Raw genomic sequence first — 22,822 nt, 5'->3', positions numbered from 1 at the left:
AAGTTTGCCCTAGAGGGATATTAGAAAACTGAACTGATCCCATGTGAAAGTCCAAAGAGAGATAGTTCAGATTAGGAATAATTCACCAAGAAAACAAGTATTAGTGGGATGCAAAACTAGGGGAACACTAAATAAATAGATACAGAAATTCAAGGGTATAATCTTTCTGGTTTGGAAACACTGACATATTGCTTTCAAAGCTTGACACTCAGCACCCACAGTGGACCGATGAATACCTGTCTTCAAGGTCCTACTCCAATCAGTTCAATGAAGAAAATATAAATTTGTTTTCATTTTTCTTTCTTTGAAACATAAAGGTAGTGTGAAAACTTAGGATTTCAAGAAATGTTATCAAAATTCTTCATCTCCTGCATGGCAATGTCCCAGAGGCACCATTTTCAGGGAATTCAGGGATGGAAGCTGGCAGTGGTCACCAACCAACTAGACATAATGAGCACTGGATAACAGGAGATAGCAACACCAAAAACACTCATAAGAGGTGTTGTGTTAACTTCTTTCAGAGACAGCAGCTTGGCAGTTTATACAGCCATATTAATTGTAACAGAAACATCCCGTGCATTTATATAAACACCGGTATTTTCTCAAGGAAAATATGACAAGGAAAGCCCCCGAAGGAAAATTCACTGGCAGATTGAGAACTAAACCCTTTCTAAGCAGCTGCTTCCATCTATTATAGTTTCATAGCTGGGTTGTAAACCCACATTCTCCAGGCAAAAATCTCTGACCACACAGGGCTTTACACAAAGCCTGAACTGTACAAACCCGTCCCAGTCAGTGTTGCAGCCTTGAGAAGAGAGGACAGGCAACAGACATGATGAGCTGCTGCTCTCTAACTGAAGGGACTTAATCAAATACCCACCTTAGGGCTACATCCTGCAGTAAAAAGAGCAGCAATTCAAATCTTAGGTGACCTAACTGCTTCTCAAGGGAAGCCTCTTCTCTTTACTGATTATGGAGGCAGCATAGGTCAAATTAGAGCTTCAGCTAAGTATCTTAAATGTCCAGATGGTATTGATCTGAGTCCTGTGTAATTGGGGCATTAATATCTGTATAAGCATGTAGGAACGTGTGGTGCAACTAATATAAAAATCAACCCAGAGAATGCACATGGGAAAATAAAGAATGGTGTAATGGTTTCCTATGTACCTCTGTTACCAATTTTATTTTGCAAAAATCCCCTCCCTGATTTCTAATAAATGTCTTTAGAATTAGAGAATGACCAGAAAGCCAAGGAAAAAAAAAAAAAGAGGCCAAAATAGGGTTACTTAAAAACTATATTCCTTGTAGATAAGTTCATAGCTCAGCCAGTGAACTGCAGCATATGTTTCAGGTGCTGCACAGCCTTAAGGCTGCTGCCTCCTTTTCTGCTCTTCTGATCATGGTTTGGACTCCAGCTGGTGATCTTTATTCTGGACACTAACTGTCTTAAAAATCCAGGCAGTATGAAATTCAGAAAATAGAAATAGAATTATTTGCATCAATGGTCTGACCTTACTTTGCCATACCACAGTCAAACTGCCTTTTCAGCTGTCTCTGCCAAGACATTGTTAATTTAACAAATGAGATTATCAGATTAAACCAGAGAGCAAAAATAAAAAAAAAAAAACAAAACCAGTTGTCCTCTAAAAATTCTTGCACAAGTATCAGAACTCAAGAAAAACTGAGGAGACTAATATTTTAAGCAATCCAGTGATTTCTGTAGGCCCCACAGTGCTGCCCAAAAAAGCAGCCTTTCCCCAGACAAAGCCAGACAAAGGGATAACAGAATGCAGAAAATTTAATCCTTAAGAGGAAGAACTTCAACAGAATTTTAAAAGGAACTTTAGGGAGCATGAGATTCAAGTAGCATTTGGTTAATTTAATGTCCTGAGAAGTAATGCAGAATAGTTCAGCATGCTGTTTAAGTGATATATCTATTTTGAGCTGGTCTTTTCTATGTCTTTTCTGGTCTCACTATGGAGAGAAATGTTGATCTCTGAATAAAATTCAGTATTTGGTACTATAAAAGTAGTCACTAAGATATTTCTGAAGGCGTCTGCCTTGCCTTTGCCTTAAAATCTTACACAAGAGAAACAAAGATCTTTGTAGCAATTCACCAGACAAGGACTTGCTCAGCCAAGAATCTTCTTGTCCATTTTCCATGTCACCAGAAATCCAACAGCTTTTTGAAGGAGCATCACAAAGCTGACCCTGAGAAAAAGGTGAAAGGTTGCTCTGGAAAAAGTCACCTTTTTGGCCTGCTTCCATGTTTGTAAGGGAAAAATTATGGAGCTTCACCTGGCAGGCTCAAAGCCAAGAGGTACCATGTCTCCCACAGTAGTGTGAGCTGAGGCAGCTGCAGGGTGTTGCAGTGGCTCAAGGATGCTCTGAAAGTTTGTGCCTATTGCTAACAAAGCATAAAGTGTTTAAGTGATAAGGTTACAAAAGCCCAGGGCTCTGAACACAATCAGGAGGAATGTGTAGCTTCAGTGAGAAAATGTAGACACAATTCCTGTGAGTCAAAGACAGCAGAGTGGAGAAAGAATGTATTAAGGCTTAGTCTTGTACATAAAAGCTGAATTTACTCATAAGCCACTCTTGCTCAAGGGCCAAATGCAGACTCAGAGAGAAGAGAGAGACAGGAGCTACAGAGCTTAATATAATTTAAAACCTAAGCTAAGTTCTGCTCCTGAAGAATTTGTAGATTTTGGTCTTTAGAAAGAGTAATTTGTAACATAACGTATTGGCATGATGGCAAAAGAGGTAGCTTTGAACCACCAGAGTAGTAAAACATTTAGAAATAAGGAGAAACTCCCTGTACCATGTTTTTATAATTGGATGAAAGATTTGTTAGTGCAAAAACAAAATGAAGTGATTATTTTTAAGGCATTCAATAGAACATGCTGGTTTTACTATTTACATTTCATGCTCTGGCTTTCCACAATGCATAGAATTATCGTGCTGTTTACACAAAAACCACCCTGCTTATCAGAACACAATGAGGAAAGTGTTTGAGTTATAGAACTACAGTATTTTTAAATCATAAATGTAAAATGGAAACATGTTGCCATATACTTATTTCATACACACTGCCAAAAGCTTGTCATAGTGTATCATGATTCTGTCATTTTTAGCCTGAGGCTGGTTGATTTTTCATGAGTTTTACTCTGCCTGAATAACTTGTGGTTTATGCTCTTTTTTAGCTTCAGACAATTTTAGCAGTGTAAATTTGTTTTCAGAAAACTCAGGGAAAATTGTAATGTCTCCTGAATAACTAAAGATGCTTTGGAGGAAAAGCTGTATGAAAATGCATGGTCAACTTTCAAATACGATTGGCTGCTTTAAGGGAATGTACTTACAAAAATAATCCAAAGCAGAGCATTTTGGTATGATGTGGACATATATACAACTTGACAGGTCTGTTTTTAAATATCCCAGTATTCAATAGGATCTTTCTCTTTGTCCTGCCATTTTTGCTGATTTAGGTGGTAAACTGTTAGAACATTGTCCCCCCCAAACATTTTCTGTCAAATACATGAATGCTTTCAGACAACTTTCCTAAAGACAGTGAACTCAGAGTTAAATATGCAGCACTTCAAATATAATATTGGCCTTTGTCCATTACAGAATGAATTTGACTTCTGTTTAATAATGTATGGAGTGGGGTAGAATTAACTAAATTTTACTTATAATGTGCACAATTTTTAGTGCACCTAGTCCTGAAAGTAATACCAAATCTCCTCTTTCCTGACAATGACATGAACGAAAAGAATTTCCTTATATTTACCAAATTAGCTTCCAGATCAGCACATATAAGAAAAAGACAAAAAAAAAAAAAAAAAAAAAAAAAAAAAAAAGTAAATTTGACACTACATTTTATGTCTCAGACTCTTGAGACAGGAAATGACAGGAAATGACAGTGGCTGGGATACATCCACCTAATTCCAGGCAAAACTGGGAGATAGGCCCCTAATACTCACTTCATTCCTGGACTGCAAACCAATGTTCTTTGCACAACCACATAATTTATCAACTGCTTCAAAAATTTGCTTAGAAATGCAGGAATCACTTTTACTGTAAGTCAGACAAAACTTTACCTCTATCCATCAAGAAGCTCAGTTCATTTTAGTTATGGCTTCATTTTATAGCACATATCTTTTCTATAAGCAGTTAGCTATTAGTGTACTCAACAGAAAGTAGGAAATACAAATTTTGGAGTGTGAAACCCTCATCTTAACCACATCACTGAACCAGAAGGACATGGAAAATTTGGACTGCATCAGATCTGCTGATCTTTTGTTAAAGCCGAATGACTCAATGGAATGGATATAGGACAGAAAGACAGCAGGATGCCTCATTTCCATCCTTTGCTTTCACCATCTGCATTTTGGACCAGACTATTCTACAGTGACTAGAACTAGTCCCATTAAAGAAAGGTACCAAGTTTGGCCACTCCTTTTGAACAGTCTCTCTGTCATGGGAGCATGCTATAATGTGGATTTTTTTCTTTTTTCTAGAGAGCCACCAGACAGCTGGTTAGTTTGCACTTAGTTTTCACCTTACCAGTAAGTAAAACAAACTAGGCTTTTCCTTTCCCCATGGCACGCCACATTTTCCTGAGAAACTACTGCTGTTTATGTAAAGAGATGGGATGCTGCTGCTGCAATTAATATGTCTCTGCTGACTGCCAAGTTACTGTCTCTAAAAGACAGAGACCAATAAATATTTGAAAGGTATTTAACATTTGTGCACATATTACCTGCTTTGTGGAAATCTTCATTGCTGAAATAACTGTGGGCTCCTAGGGAAAAACAGAGTTGAAATTTAAAATGAGCTATAAATATAAAAATTCTGTTACAATACTTTTTGCACAAGGTAGAAACCCTGAAATTAAACTAGAAACTCCCTAGTAATAGTCCTTCATGTTGTTGTGTGAAGTGGGATAATTTCTAGCTTTAAAGGAATTAGAATGCATGTACATATCTGGATGCATTTTGATTGCTATGTTGACTGTAGATATATAATTTTCCATTATTAACACAGCTTAATTGCGATCACTTTGTCACTAGTTCCACATCTTGAATTTTTAATCTACACTTAATACTAAAATTGTATTTCAAGAACTTTCCAGGTAATATGAAAATAATAATGGCTATATGAAAATTCACAGATACTATTTATTAAAGATAAAATAACACTGAAACAAGCAACTCATTTTAAGTATATCGAGATGAAAAACCCCATTCCTGTGAAATTTTATTCATAAGAACAAGTTTTTATCCCAAGTATAATCTTTTTAACTGCTTCACACTATTCACTTATAAAGAAGTTGTATGCATTTTCAGAACATGCAACCAAAATGAGCAAGAGTTTCTTTGCACTCTGGAATATCATCCATTTAATCAATGTTACAACTTCGAGGTCCAGGTTCTTGGATGTATTTTAATTTTAAAAGTGGCATAATTAGACAGTGTGCAACCTAATTTTGCATGAACTTTATTCCATCTAGAAATCTGCTATTGATCATACTTTTGATCATCATATTTTGATTGTGTACATTAATAAAGTGTTTATTAAGCTTTTACACGTGTATAGTTTTCAACTTGCTTATCCTGAGAGAATTTGATATGGGTCAGTGGATGGTAAGCATGGACTTGCCTTTACAGAGGGGTTAATAGGCCTTATATTAGAAAACATCAATTAAATGTAACATTTGAATGAAAATTGAACTCATTAGTTTGTTTGCTCAGCTGTTCAGAGAAATATTGCACAAATGGGGTTTGAAGGGGCATTTGTTATCAATGTAACAGATATGAAAGACTTTCAGCTCTGTGGAATTTTAAGTGAAAAGCATTGCACTCAGCACATTGCATCTTAACATCAAAATACATTGTTCATGATGCACACATACTCTTTAAAACTAAAGTAAACTTACATTTGGATGAAGTACTTGTAAAATCTGTTGGAAATTCCCTACTGAAAGATTCATATCTTATACACACCAATTCTGCTTATTCCACTGAAATACATTAATGCCCTCTTTAAGGCTTAAATACACGTCTAAAGAGATAACTGAGCTTTCAAGTTAATCAGACCACCAAAATACTTCCATGTAATGAAAAAAATACACTTGTAAAGTAAAAGTCCAAATCTGAATTTGCCATTAACTATTCTACTTCCGTAAAACCTTTCTGAAGTAAAATTAATTCCATGTATTTTCCTTCTTTCACCTTTATTATTTTTCTGATCTCCTATAGCTTGGCACTTCTTCCTGTTTCAGGGAAGAGATTCAGATATTATCAACAATTTCCAAATTACCCTGTGTTCATGTAATGACTTTTGCATGTATAAAAAGGAAAAAAAAAACTTGTCTCATTTTCTTCTCATAGTTTCTATGTTAAGAAAGAAATAAAAATGTACCCGAGATTTCTGTCCTCAAAAAACCCCATGGATTGGGACACATATTTTTCAGTGGTACCTTGCACTCAGAACAGAGGTTTCTGAGCATGACTGGTACCAGTCACAGCAGGAATGCCCATAAGAAGCTCTGTTCAGCTAGATGGCTGACAGAGACAAGATTGTCTCTGCTCAGAAAAAGAAGGTGAAGGGATGGCAACAGAGTTTGATGAGGATGTGGTGGCTGGGCCAGGGCACAGTCCCTGTGAGCACAAGAGTCTCCTGGAGTGTGCCAGCAGCATCTTCACACTGTCACACCACCCCTGTGCTCCCAGCCAGGGATAAGCCCCAGCTGCCTGGAGATGGGGAAGTGGTGCCATAAAACGGCACTGACAGGAAGAGTACCGTGGGGAATGTAAATGATTCGCTGCTGTGTACAAACCACCAGACATCCCTGGGTTCTGTCTGGGAAGTGTTTGAAAGGTTTGCTCAGCCCTGCCTTGCAGGGCTGCCTATGGGATGCTGTATTTTTGAGGTGGCTCAAACAGGAAAAATGAAGAAGATTGATTTCACCAAAAAGTATTAGAGTTAGGGGGTGTTTATGGTGCCTTGTGTGGAACCATGAAAATGAGACCCCAAAGTGACTTTTGAAAATATAAACACTTTGTTCCTCGGATCATTAAGCCTAAGAAATCTGTGCAGATCACTGTTTAGCCTGATCCTAGTTACAATATGCTGATAGTCTGAATAGTTTTGAGAATTGATGCAATTATAAATTCATATAATGCATATCACTGTGGGAGAAAACAGGCAGTGTTCCCAGACCTGCACAGGTAGACATTTAACTCCAGCAACAGCTCTAAGATTCAGAAATACTAATTTGCTTTTTAAACCACCAAACAAGAGCCAGAATGCCATTTCTTTTATCATTAACCTCCAGCTCGCACTGAAAGTTTCAAGGTTTATTTTGACTGGTGTCAAGAGTCTCTAAATGAGAAGCTAATTAGAGGGGTATGCCAGGCTATTCCTTGGCTAGACTGCAAGAAGTTGAGTTCGCAGCTGTCCACAGAGAAATCTACAACCTGACACTTGAAATTTAGCTGCACTTACCCGAAAGACTGTCATTTCTTCCAGCAAGACTTCCTCTAACTCGTGCCAAGTCTCCTTAGGAATTGAAACCACTTTAAGAACTGTTCCAATATCTTGAAAAGGGAAAAAAAAAAAAAAAAAGGATTTTAAGGTGCTTAAGATGAATATTTCTGCTTTATATTTCTGCTTTGTAGCAGCCAGAATTTCTTGTAGTATATAATTATTTCACATATAAAGTCTATGAAGCTACGTATCTCTCAGCATTCATTCAAAAGAACTGCTATTTAAAATAACCTCAGCAAGCAATGAATTTCAGTAGGACATTTAAGTATTTGAATTATCAAAGTGCAACAAAGAAAACACATATTATTATAGTTATTAAGGAATAGACAGGACTGAACTACTATTTAAGTGACAGTAAAAGATGACAGATTCATGACGGGGGAAAGAAATGTTCTAAATTTACCCAGATGTGTTTTATAGTCCATTTTGAATATGATTTTTCTTTCTTAAAATGCATGTGAAGATACTGCAGTATGGCTATAAAACCATCTGGACAAACGTTCTTAGACAGATGAAGCTGTTAGGTCTCTTAAGTACCTGCGAACTTCCCTGTGTCAAACAAAGTACCTAAGATGTATAAGCCCCTTAAGGCACCCATATTTCTCTGTGTGTAAGATGCTGGTTCTTCACTGAGGGGTGAAAAGCATACAATTTGTGCCTTTGGTTTAGAAATAGCTGTGTGCCAGCATTTTAGTATTATATCAAATTACATTTTTTTTTGTTTTGCAACAAACTTTGAAATTAACAAGGCCAGCACTGGAAATTCCAGCGCCACAGCCTTCGTTTTTATGAACACGGTTGAGACTAAAGACCATCTCTGTTATTCAGCTTCTGCATCTGTAATTTATTTCTTTGTTTCTACGAACACAATTTCCAGGAAACAACAAAAACACAAAGAACCATTTCTGGGTTGGCACACATCACTGCAGACTCTCTGGAATGGAAACAATCTGTATGCGACTTTTCTTTTTAACCAGCCAAGTGTAGTGCCATGTAAATGTATCACAGGTAGAATAACTACGTCCCTAAGGACTCTTCATGTTGCACATCCTACAGCTTTAATGGTTTAGGAAAACACAAGGCATTTTAAGTGAATAAAATTCTCAAATAACTATAAAGGTTGACATTCTTAAAACAAGAATTTAACCATCAATTCCACAAAAGCACATATATATATATATATATATATATATATATATATATATACATTGTATAGTATGTATAGTTTGTGGGTGTTAGCTGAAATTTCTGAATAAAAAGATGACAATTCTACTTCTGTATTAAAATACACATAAAACTGAGACAAAGAGATCACATGCATTAGAAATGTTTTTACAGGGTAACTGACTTAAATGTTATTGGTTCAGTAAGAAATTTCTCGTACTTAACTTCTGCATATGATTTTATATTGAAATATTCTAGAAAACCTGGAATATCCTGTAGAACTGAGATTTTTCATTTTTTCCATCTGCTTCCCTTTAAGCAGATGTTGGTTTCTAGATATATATTTTTGGAGTTTTAGAAAGATGCAATTTCTTTTCCCCTGGAATATGTACATCACTGTTTTCTTTCATTAGCCACAAATTAATATATTATTTTAAAAAACACAAATCAACAGTTATTTCTTAAAGCAACAACAAAGCAAAGCACATCTTTCTTTTTATTTAGGAATCTACATGTACAAATTAAGCTAGTAAAATATACTAGATAAGTGGGTTTGGATTGGTTTTCATTATGGTGGGTACTACTTTTTGACCATATTTAAAACAAGAAATATTGAGAATGTGACAGAATAAATGCAATATAAATTTTAAAATAATAAGAAAACAACCCACATTTCTACTACAGAGTAATTCAGAATGACAGAAAATCTAACAGTAGTTAGTTTTGTAAAATAATTGATGAGTTAATTTCCTTAATTATCCTGATAACATAATGACTATGGTTTTGAGGAAAATATATTTTATGGGCAAAGAACAGAGAACTCTGACATAATAAACATAACAGTGTAGCAAAGTGTCACAACTCTGTTCTGTGCTGGACTAGGGCTGTCCTCAGTCCCAGCCCATTAAATGCCACATCCTAGAAAGAAAGGGAGATTTTTCATAAAGCAGACTGAGTGGGCATTGAGCAGACACAAGTTTCCCATAATGTTGTTTCAACAAAAGGTCAGACTTTTAAGTGGCTCCTGCAACAATTACAGTTGCCTGATCTCAAGAAAGCCTCTGAGGTCAAAGATACACTGAGTTAATCACTGTGGAGACTCTGGTCAGGCCACAGGTACCAAAGTGGAGCTTTATCTGACTTCTACATCAAGTTTTACAGAGTAGTATTTCAAACAATTTCACACAAACAGAATCAGGCGTCTCCTTTAGGATCAATAGGCTCTGCTTAGGAAGATAAGATTACTGGTATTAATTGGCTTTACTGACAGAGGTACTTTAACTGTGCCAAAGGATGCCAAACATTAGACCATCAGGATATGCATGAAATCCTGTTTTTTCTGATTACTTTCAAGCACACTGATAGGATTTTATTTTCATTGTGAAACCCACTGGTACAATCAGAGTGGGAAAGAAGCTGCTCAGCTCAAGATTTCCCCCACAGGAACGGAAAATGTGACCCCACTGGATGGCTATTAATTATGTTGTGTTCAATTATCATCAGTTATTCAATGAAAAGGGAAAAAAAAGTATTTCTTCAACATAGTGCAGTTCAGCAGCACATGGGAATAATGTAGATTGCTCTAACAGCAATGGGAAAATACAGAGAAATATTATCTAATCTGATGGGACAGACCTGCACAGAAAAACCCAGCCAAACCCCAGGGAGCATAATTCTGGCTTTGTCATAGGTTCAGATCACCAAGTGGGAAAATGGACTGTGACTAGAGTCCCTAATCTGCTTCCCAGCTAGTTCTTTGCTTGGGAAGAAGTAATACATGCTGATTGTGTATCTGTTTGTGATTCCTCTGACTCTGAGCAGTTGGCACAGGGCAGCTCTCTGGCAGAAGGCAGACAGGGCCTCAGTGCTGCCTCTTCACCTTTCCCCCCATTTTGAAGACACCTTTTCCTGACTCTGAAAACCACAATAAGGACAGTGAGCTCAGAGGAACATGAAGCAGCTTCTGTGCTCCAGCTCCAGGCATGGGTGTTGTAATGCCTGTCCTTGTCCCATGAGGGTATGACCTCCTGCTGGAAGAAGCATAGTTTCTACAGGCAAAAGTAGTATTTCAAAAAATAATGACACTCTGCACTTAGAAAGACAGGATTTTAGTGCTGAAATATCTTTTGGTAAGTGCAAGTAATAATGTTCCAACACTTTTCTTATAGTTTGTGGGCAGAGCTATCACCAGCATTGGATGGAATCCTGAGCATTTACCACACACCTGAGTTTAGGAAAACCCTAAACTCAGAAGGAAAAATTATAATTTAGGTTCTTTTAGAGGGAGATCTTGCCTGACTGATTTACCTAAGAACTTCTAGACATAATACCTAAATAACCAGTGAATGCAATGATAACTAACTAGAAGCTGAAGCTCAGTTTTAAGCAAATCTTCCTGCACTGCCTGAAACTGACAGGAACTTCTGTCTCACTTTTCATCTTACACTAACAGCTGTCTTGAGGAAAGTACAGTGAATCTCTGGAACTTTATGCTTTCCCTTGCAGAAACCAATGCATCTTTCTTAGCCCACAGGCCAGACTTTGGAGAGTTAAATGCCACCTCTTTTGCTCAAGAAATATACTTAAATAAGTTCCTTATGTCTGTTCAGCATCATACCATGTATGCCACTAATTTGTTTTTTGTGGGCCAAATCAGGTCATAGAGGACTTGTTGAAAGGCACCAAACACTGTGAATTGTGGATGGCATTGAAGTCTCTAATGTGTGATGGAAAATACATATGTAATGTAAAATCATATGAAAATACTTGTCAATGTTTTATGCAAGAACATACTGTAGCACTGGTATCTAATAACTCAGTTTACAGCTTTGAAGTGCTTTAACCCTTCCTGCAGAGCTGTGTTTTCTGCAGTAAAAGTTCTGAATTGTTATGCTTGCACTGTGTTGGGTACACAAAGCTTGATCAGTTCTCAGTTTACTCATAATACATTTCAGGCATCAACATGAAAGAGATCTTACATTTATTGCTTTGGAAATCTGAACCCAGGTTTGGAGTACCAGAAGTGTATTTAAAGTATGTAAAATTTGGACTGTTATAAGACAGACATAGAGGTATTTTTTTGGTCCAGTGCTGAAAAGAAGGGTTAGATTTGGTTTGGCTTCACAATGCCAATGTCTAATTACTAGTAATTATGTTCAGTAGAAGTTTAAAATACTTTTATTCAACATAACTGAAACATCAGCCAACTGATGCAAAGCTTTTAGAGATGAAAAAACAGATCCACAAGATCCAATTGCTACTCAGCAGATTTTTGAAACCACTGAATTTAGGAAAATGCATATCAGCTAATTTTTGGACACTCTTCTCATTATTACCTTTCCTGAAAAAAATGTCTTTTCTTTTCTTTTCTCTTTTCACTTCTTGAAGATGCCCGAGCTGTATGATTCTGCAAATGCTTTGGAAAGGATATTATCTTTCTATTTGAATACCAGCTCTTCTGAAAACACTCAGTTTTTATGCTGCACTTCAAAATGGTTATCTCAAACCCTTCATTTTAATACTAAATTATAATTAATAAGGCAAGACATTTCTAATAAAAATCCCTAATAGCAGTAGTTGGAAAGAGTGTGGTTTGATCTTAATCCAGATGGCAAAGTTCCTGAAGAATTAAGCTGTGCAGGCTACGGCCTGAACCTGTAACATTGGATGCTTGTAACAAAGACCTCCCCACATGCACAGTTTTGGGTTCTGCCCCAAATTTTCACATGTTTACACTGTTCTTCAGTCAATGCTCTGTCGTCCAGAGTATGAATTTTTATCTGCTCTAGGTGTATCCTCCATCAATCCTGGAGGAGCATTAGAGTGTAGATTCAAGACCTCTCACCTGTGCCAATGAACATCACATCATACTGGCCATCTTCTGCATCCACCCGATCTACCACGATCTGTGTGAACTGGTAATCCACATCTGTTTTGATCATGATGGGACGGTTGTTGATGGGGAATACTGGGTTGTACATGGCAGGATGACTTCTGGCAAATGTGATAACTTCATCAGGAAGGTCCTTGGTGGAATCGAAACCTCCAAATGTTTTACTGGGACACTAGGTAAAAAAAAAAAGGAAATGTTTTACATTTTAGTATTTATCATCCCATCTATGGCAGTCTATAATTAAATATGTCAGGGAATCTAAGTGTTTTGTGACAGACAGCAAAAGTTAATTCTGTCACTCATAGTCTCTATTTATTAATTTAATTTGGATTTAAACCAATATGGTTAACAGAATGCAAGAATGCAAATGATCCTCATATATAACTTTTTAACTTTTCTTATTCGTTTTTAGTGCAAAAGCTTTTAAGTCCAGTTGTGATTAGTATTAGTCTTTAATTGCCAGAAGGAAGAAGTCCTGAAGTATCTAAATCATTTAATACAAGGAAAGCAATTCAGTTTGACTATGTATACAACAAAAAAATAATTAATTATGCCATTATGAGAAATTATATTCACTTCAAAAAAATTTAAAATGTTTATTAAAACCTTATCGAAAATACAACAGAAGACTGAATAGAGAAAATATTACAGCTCCGGGGGCAGAGGATCTTTCCCACCATGGGCACATCCACACCATGGATGTTCCACCATTTAACCCTTTAGCCCCTCCCAAAGTTCTGTCCATTGATTCCTTCTTCGCTGTCCAGTGCTGGAGTTTGCTTCCTTAAATCCTGATTGGAGGTCAGATGTTGCCATAGTAACGAGCCAACCCTCCCAAATGTCCCGAACCCAGGCCCCCCACTGATAACAATGCAAGGAGGGGTGAAACATAGCTGTAAGTCTATAAAACTTCTCTTAACATATATACATAATATTTGTCTCTTAATTGTGAGAGTCAACCATCACATTACTCATCTGTCACGCCATCACCTTTGTTTCAAAGTATTGTCTTCAGAAGTTGACTGGAAGTCCAAATTGCTATGCGAGGAACCAAATCCTTAAATCCTGGGACAATGCCCTGTTCTACTGACTTTTCAAACCCCTGCTTCTCTCAACAACTCTGTGTCCTCCATGTAGTCCTGATAATGTGGATCCTGTTACACTAAATCATGTCTAGTGAGTCATGTCTTAAATGTATCTTTTTATTCTCCCCTCTGATTCTAAAGAAAGCCTTCAGTGTGTGATACTCATCATACTGTCCACATTAACTCTTTGGTGAGAGAATCTCATTATGGAACTGCAGTAACTCCTCACTGTCCTGCACAGCTGGTGCAGGAACAGCTGGTGTCCCATTGGGATGAATCTGGTCCCATGATGTAAGACAGAAAAAAGTCACTTTTCTCCTGTATATACCCAAGGGTGGGCCAGACAGTTTTGCCTCTCATCTGTGAGAACCGCTGGGTTCTACTTCTCACATTTAGCTGATGTTCTCCCACTGTAAGCAGAAACCAGAGGCTGGAAAGGAAAGGAGAGGTAAGACCATGGGGTTGGTAGCCACAGAAGTATTCCTCCCCTTTCAGCTATTACATATCCCCATCAGGAGACTCAAGAACTGTGGCTGACTTCCAGCATTTGCCCTCATCTCTTCTGTAGAACTGGTAAGTATTTCATGAAAAGTTAGCTTTAACATTAACATAAGCTTTAGCAGTATATTAGTACTGTTGAATGGGTGAAGGAAAAGAGCCACAATGACACCAAGTCAAAGACACTTGTCAAAGATCTTGGGGACCACAACTGTTGTTCAGATAACTCTGAAAGACAAAACACTGAATCCCAACTAAAAGGAATTATTTTGTAGTATTTGACCTTCAAATATAAACAACTGGTGTTAAAATGCCAGAGATAATTTGCCCTTTATATCCAGGTATAAAATACCTTCCAATTAAATTAAAAACCTAGTGGACAAGATCATATTAAGGAAGAGTCCAGACCTTGCAGGATGCTCAACAGAAAAAAATCAATTGTCTTTGCTATCACCTTGATCCAAATTATTAATAATTCAACAGAAATTAAATTTAAAAGTCAGTGTCAAAAAGAGTAGTTGCTGTACTCAGCAAAGGGCCTCTTCCAGCATGGACATATAAAGTGCAAATTGTCCCTTGTGGGCATATTTGTTAGTAAGAAAATTCCATATTTGTTAGTAAGCAAATTCCATATTTGTTAGTAAGCAAATTCTGTTTGTATGGAAGGTAAGAGGGGAGAGAAGAAGAATCATTGATTAAGGCATGTGGAGAAGACAAAGCAGAAAGCAAATTAACTATCTATTTAATTTTTTCAAGATTTTTTAACCTTTTTCTTATTATTATATGTTGTTGTTATTTTGTACAAAAATATTATGAAGAGAAAATCAGATGGACTTTTCATGATTATTGAGCAAACCATTCTCTGTCTCAAAAAGTGTTTCAAATGCTACATTTAAGTTTGCTTTGCATCTCAATTAATATTCTAGCTACAGTTCAATACTAATTACTTGGATTAATTAGATAACAATTAATTAGATAATAGCTGTAAAGTACTCTATGCATAAAAATCACTACAAAAGAACTAAGTATTGTTAATTGCAGCCGGGCAAACACTGAAAAAAATACTAAATGAGTGTTCATTTCAATTTTAGGCAAATGAATTTCAGCTGTGTTTCAACTGCTTGAATATTTTCTTTCTGGCTCATTTTCTAACAAAGGATTTTACTTGCAGCAATATGAAACAATGTCCCAAGGGAAATGGTCACAGCACCAAGAGTGCCAGAGCTCAGGAAGCATTTCAATGCTCCCAGGCACAGGGTGTAACCCTTGGGGCTGTTCTGTTCAGAGCCAGGAGCTGAACTCAGTGACCCTTGTGGTTCCCTTCCAACTCAGGATATTCTATCATTTTATGGACCAAGGTATACTTTGCACAGAAAATTCATAAAACTAGAATTAGAGTCATAATTCCGTGTGTTTGAGTAAGACTGTCAATTCTAAGACCCCTATTACTCCTTGGATCCCCTGCTTTTCTGAGAATAAAAAAAATTACTGTAACCCTGTGTCTTTACATGTGAAGTTTAAAGTGCATTACCAGGACTAGGCCCAGTAAGGAATCCAACAGAACAAATCAGTATTTACATTTTGGTAGGAATAAAAAGCTCTTTGATCACAGCTCTTGGTGCCATGAAGCAGAGAAAACCTGAGCTCCGTAGTTGAATTCAAAGAAAGTCAGATAGGAATTCAGGATGAGCTACCTGAGTATACTTTAAAAAAGTTTAAAAAAGGGGAAAAAAAAAAATCCGGCAATTTCTTTGTTGCATGTGAAGCTGATGCAGAATTGTTTACAAAGCTTTCTGGTTTTTCTAAAACCATTTACTTTCCTTTTCTTTTACTCATACTGGGCAAATCACCAGAGGCTCCAGAAGTTTACTGGCACCTCACCTATTAAATTCCTGAGATAATTCAGCACTGTTTAACTCCAGTGCAATCTGGAAATGAATTACTCTAACATCAGGTTTTTTCCTCCCATCTCTTTCTTCATCTCTTGGAAAAGGAGTCCAAAGGTCTGACATCTGAGGAACTTCAAAAATCTTTTTCTTCTTTATTCTCAACAAATCTTCAAATCATTAAAACACACACAACTTCATCACTTTATAAACAAAAAGCTTCTTTCCAGACAGAAATGCCGTAATCTTAAAATTCAGTTTTAACCTATTAATACAACAGAATGATTTTAGCAACTGTGAAGGCACTTCTCTTTTTTTAAAGTGGCAGAACCCAGGATTAGAGTCCTGGCATTGTGCTGGGACAAACTGCTGGCCTCAGCTACTCTAACAACATTTTCAGTGGCATGGCCTCCTGCACTACATCTGTGGGGATAAGCAGACCTGGAAAATTTGGGATTACATTTGATTTTAGGCAAGAAAACATCCTTTGATGGAATTTGAACATCTTTGCACTTTGTGAATCTTAAGAAAAGCATTTTATAATGAATTCATAAAGGTAAACTCCATTCTGATAGGGTAGCCAGAAATAGAAGTATCTGTAACCTAACTGCATTTCCTTAATTTGACAAAGGCTCTGGGGTCTTAGCTCACTTTGCCACTCAAGGGCTGGGTTCTGGCCCTTGTGTTTCTGCTTGTTCTGGGGAAGTTGATCAAGTGATTCTTTTCTCATATGCACCCAGATCACGACCCCTAGAGAAGTTGTGGAGTAACCCCAGGCAAAACTGAGGCCAGAACTCTGTCTCAGGAGGAAAAGTGACAGTCTCAAGAGCAAATCTTTGAGTTGTGTATTTAGAATCTCAACAGAGCTGCATCTGATCTCTGCAGAGGAATGAATGCAGCAGAGTCTGTGTGCAGCAGTCAGTTCTTTATCTCAGTCTATTCCTGTAATAGAAACATGCAACATTCCTCTTTGTCCATAGTTCTACAGAATATCTAGTACCTGGTTTTATTCAGAAAGGTTAATTGAAACTGCAATCAAAGAGGAGCATAAAGGAACAGAATAATGAACATTAAGTCTGTTTAACTGAAAAGGTGAGAGCAGCTTTACAAGAAATACCAAAAATATCTACTCATTCACATTTTCTGGAGTAGTAATACAATAGAACTTCAAAAAAAACCCCAACTCCCTGACATAACAGAATTAACTGTAATAAGTGGGGAAAAAAAGCTTCACCATCAGATGAGAAATGAAACCTCTTTTATGCTGCAGAGCTGATATTTTAACTCTGGAAAAAATTACAAATTCCTTTAGTCACAGCAAAGGAGTGAGGAGTGCTGAGGAATCCAGCTGTCAAGGAGACACTGTTTTCTTTTACTTAGGAAGTAATTTTCATTAGCTGAGCATATATATCAGTTGAAAGATCAGATTTGAAAGGACAATTTCAAACATACCAGAGAAAAGTAGAAAATATGATGAACTAAAGAAGCAAAGTTATTCCTTTTGGAAGGTTATTTCTTAACCTTCAAAATTGTTTTTTTGGGGCCTTATATATAAGAAGACTTTGAGAAGAATGTTGTGGACATACATAATATTTACACATATACATTTTTATGTATACATGTGTACATATATTTGTCATCTTCTGCAATGACAGTTCTCAACATAAATGGGCCAAGATGACTTATACAAGCTAAGGAGCAAGCCAAATGTAGACAATTAATGCTTGTTTCATAAATGTCCCATTTCCTTAGACTACTAGAAATTTCAGTTAAATATTTCTAGAATTAGGCAGTTAAATATTTCTAGAATGTGATGATATCAGTTGAAATATGGATATCTTATATGGATTGATATTTTACTCATTTATAAACCAGAAACAGAGAATCAGGTAAAACAAGATATTTTTTAAAATTCCTAATGGAAGTTATAAACTATTGTAGTCACTCTATCATCTGCTGCAGAAATATCTGTTTTACTGTCCTAGATTTAATGTTGACTGAAAATTCCTAACAGTGAGGCAAATCCTCTGTTTTCCATTCATTTTCACAAAGAATGGCTCAGTCAGCCAATATTAGAAAAAAAAAAAAAAACAAATTCCAAGGAAATAATAATGCAATATAATTTATGAAACACTTGACTTTCAGAAACATTCTCCAGCCATTACCAAAACTTCTTTTGAAGTTGTTAGTATGAATGCCAAAATTAAAATCCAGATGAAGTTGTTACTGCAGTTTCATATGTTACAAGAAAATCAGTACATTTTGGACCAGGAGGAACTGTTAGTTTTCCTTTCTGCCACTCTATCCGTTTTGTTATCTGAGTCAGTTTCTTTCCTGGATCTCAGCTCAAGGACCATGTCATGTGTGAAAATATTTTCCACGTTTTTCCCAGCTCAGATTCCTTGGGTACTTACAGTGCCTGGCCGTGGGTATGGCACTCGCCCTTGGTAGGGAACCCACTGGTAGTTGGGGCCATCTCGGTGGGCGTAGGGACCAAGAAACACCCTCCTGACATCAGTCATGCTGTACATACACACTGCTGAGCCCTTGAAGATATTACTGAAAAAGAGGGGAGAAGAAATCAAATCGGTTTCTTTAAACTATCAGTCGATTTAATCAAGTGCTAGAGCCATGGGAATAGCAGCTTGATGCTTTCTAATTTATTGCATGTGATGATTATCAAACCTCTGACATGCTCTCAGAGCAATCCTCGCTCACCTCCTCTGAAAGTTCAGCAAAACTGATATGATCTCCCAGACATTTTCCCTAGCAGATGGCTGCTATTTCACTATTTAAAACATCTCGTCCCCAGAAGGCCAAAGCCCAAATTTGAGTAAATTTCAGTAAGGCTTTCCCTAGAGAACTATTCAATTTTTTCCTACACTCTACATTTTTCTATTTTTTTTAGGAGTCGCTTCCATCATTTGGGCAGCACAAGCACAAACTTCAGTGCTGTTTCTTACCCTGACATTTTTTACAGAAGGCAGCAAGGACTTGTAAATCTCCCTCTTCTATGCCTGGTATCACTAGAAACATTATTTCTGTTTAGAAACTAAAACTTGTTTCCTTCACAGACAAATGTGGCAATACAACCAGTACTGTAAACCCTCCTCAAGCCAAAGCTACAAGGATATTTTGTTCTTGGTGAAAGCACAATGTAACAAAAACATTCAAGTCACAGTTATATGTGATTCAATAACAGAACCTTTGAAAGATCATAAGACTTTCCAGATTTCAGCAATATTTTTTATTAATATCTCCTTGACTAGCCAATTTCTCACTCCACAGATTTCCTATTTTACACTGCCCCCAAACAAGTTTATTTATGCTTGCATTCATTTTCCAAATCTGTGTGAAAAGGGCTACAAGTGCTGATCCCTGCTCTAAAAAGTCAATTCAATGGCAAGGACAGCCATGAGAAACTGATAGTCTTTGTGTTTGCTAGCTTCAGGGTGATGATGTACACTGCTCATAAGAAAGAAACCTAATTCATTACTTCTTACTGACATTGACTTCTCAGTTCAAAGGTTAAGAAAATTTTGTGGTTTTTAAAAACACTTTTAACAAAGAGACGTCTCTAAAACCAGCAGCCACCCAAGTTTCCATGCCAGAAAGCGATATGCTCTGTACCTGGAAGTAGTAAACACTCCATAGACTATTGGATTTTTAGGGTCTTTTGAGTTCATTAGGAACACATCCTCTGTAACAACAACAAGAAAAAGAAAAGAAAAGAAAATCAGGTTAAATTCATGCAGGTAAAACCTGAAGAGATTTCTATATTCCAGCCATTTCTGCCACTTACGTAGTTCATCAAAGTGAGTGTCAATGCCATTGGGTCCTGGCACAGAACAAATCAGACGTGCTTTGAGGAAAGTTGTCCATTTGTTAACAAGGCTCCTGTGTCCACCAAAGTCATTCTAATAACACAAGTGTTTTGCATTAATATTTAGCAACAAGCTTTGTTTAAAGTATCAACAGAGTGCAGAGAAAATACAGTAAATAAAATGACATTTAGAGAAAACAAGAGAGAACAATTCACTCTCTGTGTGCAAAAGCAATATTATGTTGCAAAGACACAAAATCTGAATTATTTTTATTTTACACTGACTGTGTCATATTTCATACTAGTCCATAATTTAGAAACAGAAACCTTCAAATCTCTTTTCATAACTTTATACATATTCAACACTGGGAACAAAGAAACTGGCAGAATATCTGGCTCCAAAGCTCCCAGTCTGCCATATCCTGGAAAATTTGAAGATGTTTATTATGCTTAACTGGGTAGCAACAAAGTAGAAATTACACTTGCAATGGAACAAAATAGACAAGAATGCCAGAACAGTGGGATCAGCTGTACAGCCACAAAACCTAGAAACAAAGGGCCATGCGGACTTGATACTTGTGGGGTAGTTGGGTTGAAAGTAGGAACCTCTGAATTCAAGGTGGTAAATTGAAGTTCTGCTTAAGGATTAACAGAAAATCGTACTGCAAACACCACAGTTGCCAAAGGTACATTTTTCAATATAATTTCATTAGCAGAAATGGTTTTGGAAGTCTGTCAGAAAACCATCTGGACGTTTATCAGTGTGGGCAAATGATTCATCTTGCAGTCACTAAGGGTCTTTGGAAGTGCTGCCCATTTCTACAGCTAACCTCAAACAATCATTTTGCTGTATCTTCCTTTGCCTCTGTTTTAATGGTTTTCACTAATGTGGGAATGGAAAGGTATTAACACTTAAAAAGCAAATTCTTCAAATGTTTTTGGCCTACCTGGAAGTATCACATTTCCTGTAAAAGACTTTCTTTTGCAGTCACTTTTTAAGCCTCAGAAGATACCTACGACTTTTTAAACTGAACATCATAGTTTGTGAAGTTTCCCCCCAAAAAAGAATTGAATGCTATTCATTTCTGTATGTCATCCCCACACTGTTTTTCTCTTGGGATGACCCCTGCTTTAGAACAATTCCAATGTCAATATTGAATAATTCACATGCAAGAAAGAACAGTTTCTGAAATTGCTTGCAAGTGCATTCAGTATCACACCAAGAATTCATCATCTGACCTTGCAGATCTGCCCTATTCTGGCGTGAGTGGCTTTTCCAGTGTGCTCTCCATCAATTGCATTTTCACGGAAGAAGAAGTAGATCTTGTCATCTTCTGGATTGTCACTCTCTGGTATCAGGTGAGCACTGACAAATCTGGGATCTGAGAAGACAATGCCATTGTGCACATTACTGCTCCATGAACTGGATCACTTCTCTTCCTCCCATAAATGAACTGTCACTTTTCTTCCCAAGACCCACTCATTGCATCCCATGGCAAGTATTTCTATATTAGGTACATCATCACCAGCTAATACGTGACAGGTATTTACATTCCTCTTATTTTTAATACAGAGAGGTGTTTGCTACAGGTATTTAATGAACAAATCTTAACTTTATTATTGCAGCAATTAAATGTTTATGAAATCTCTTTAAAAATGTTTGTATAACATTACAGCATGGTTTCATAATTCCATATATTTATTACTGATATTTTTCTTGTTCTTTGGATGTCTGAGCTTTGGTTAATCTTTCTGTGTAAGTCACAATTAAAATGAAATAATTATGGAGACAAATGTAAAGTTCTCATTTTAGCGATTAAAAAAATTACACCTAGAAAATGTTAGTGCATTACTGTTATACCCACGTTTTGATTGATACTACCTTCACATGATACCCCAAATTCCCAAATTTTTGTCTACTTTTCAGAAGAGAAATATATTTTAGAATTTCTACTCAAGTTGTTGAAATACTTTGTCTTTCCATTTTTGTAAAGTATTATTTTTACATACATAAACTTTATTTCGTAACGATTAGAGTGACAACTTTATTTGGTGGTAAAAAAGATACATCAAGAAGTGAAAATACATATAATGTGGACATACTGATGAGCTACATAAAAAATATTGTAAAGAAGTTTTGGCAGAGAGAATTTTATAGAATTCATATCAATAAATTCATACCAGTGGTGCATCTGGCTCATTGCTGTATTTTACAGAGATACTTCAGCTGGTATCTTTCACTATATTTGGAAAAAGAAGGCATATTCAACAGATTTACCAATCTGTTTTATAACCATTCTACATCCTGCTGGGATAATTAACTGTAGAAGAATTATATTTAACTACTCAGAGTCCTGGTCCTGTGTGAAATTGTAAGCTGTTTTAGTGTCTGTATTAACAGACAGTGTTTTCAGTGTATATTTATTGCTATATAGTCATGGAAATAATGAACTATGCTATGTTTTGCCAGTTTGCACTAGCTGGTCTGTGCAAACAATTGCCTTATTAAGGATGGCAGTGTTTTTAAGCAACATACTTTGACAGGTTATGCACACAGAAGTTTAGATGTTTCTATTATATGAGTATATACAGCATAATTTTGTGTGTATGTGTGCGTATTATCACGTACTCTGTGTGTATATATATGTATTTATTCTCATGTATTTGTGTGTGGAGGTGCATACATGTATATATTTAGATAAAAATACAGAAGGGTGACCCTACTGGCTCAGACCAAAGTTTACTAAGATCAATACACAATCCCTAAGATTGTTCAGAAGTAATTATTCGAGACAAGAAAGAATATGGTGATTAAAAATAATACTCTCCAGGGAGAAAGTCCCTCCTTCAACTGTTTTCAGTGTAGCTGATTCCCTGAGCTTTGCTGCTTCTGTGTCCTTAGTTAACTCTCAACAGACTTTCTATC

General features: G+C 36.6%; 1 protein-coding gene across 3 annotated transcripts in view; it reads right to left on the bottom strand.

The window, feature by feature from the left end:
• The window catches only part of SEMA3A (semaphorin 3A), a 165,958-nt gene that overhangs the window by 16,441 nt on the left and 126,695 nt on the right, over positions 1-22,822 (bottom strand). For all 3 annotated transcript variants that reach the window (XM_050969949.1, XM_009086868.4, XM_050969950.1), the window contains 7 exons: positions 21,136-21,278; positions 19,876-19,990; positions 19,704-19,773; positions 18,488-18,632; positions 12,557-12,776; positions 7,507-7,598; positions 4,760-4,801 (listed from right to left, as the gene is read on the bottom strand). In XM_050969949.1, coding sequence (XP_050825906.1) covers positions 4,760-4,801; positions 7,507-7,598; positions 12,557-12,776; positions 18,488-18,632; positions 19,704-19,773; positions 19,876-19,990; positions 21,136-21,278 — 827 coding nt within the window. The remainder of the gene's footprint in view (positions 1-4,759; positions 4,802-7,506; positions 7,599-12,556; positions 12,777-18,487; positions 18,633-19,703; positions 19,774-19,875; positions 19,991-21,135; positions 21,279-22,822) is intronic.

Source organism: Serinus canaria, chromosome 1A (genome assembly GCF_022539315.1).
Source record: "Serinus canaria isolate serCan28SL12 chromosome 1A, serCan2020, whole genome shotgun sequence".
Classification (NCBI taxonomy): Eukaryota; Metazoa; Chordata; class Aves; order Passeriformes; family Fringillidae; genus Serinus; species Serinus canaria.
Note: the sequence above shows the minus strand (reverse complement) of the source record. Positions and strands in the feature narration are given on the sequence as shown.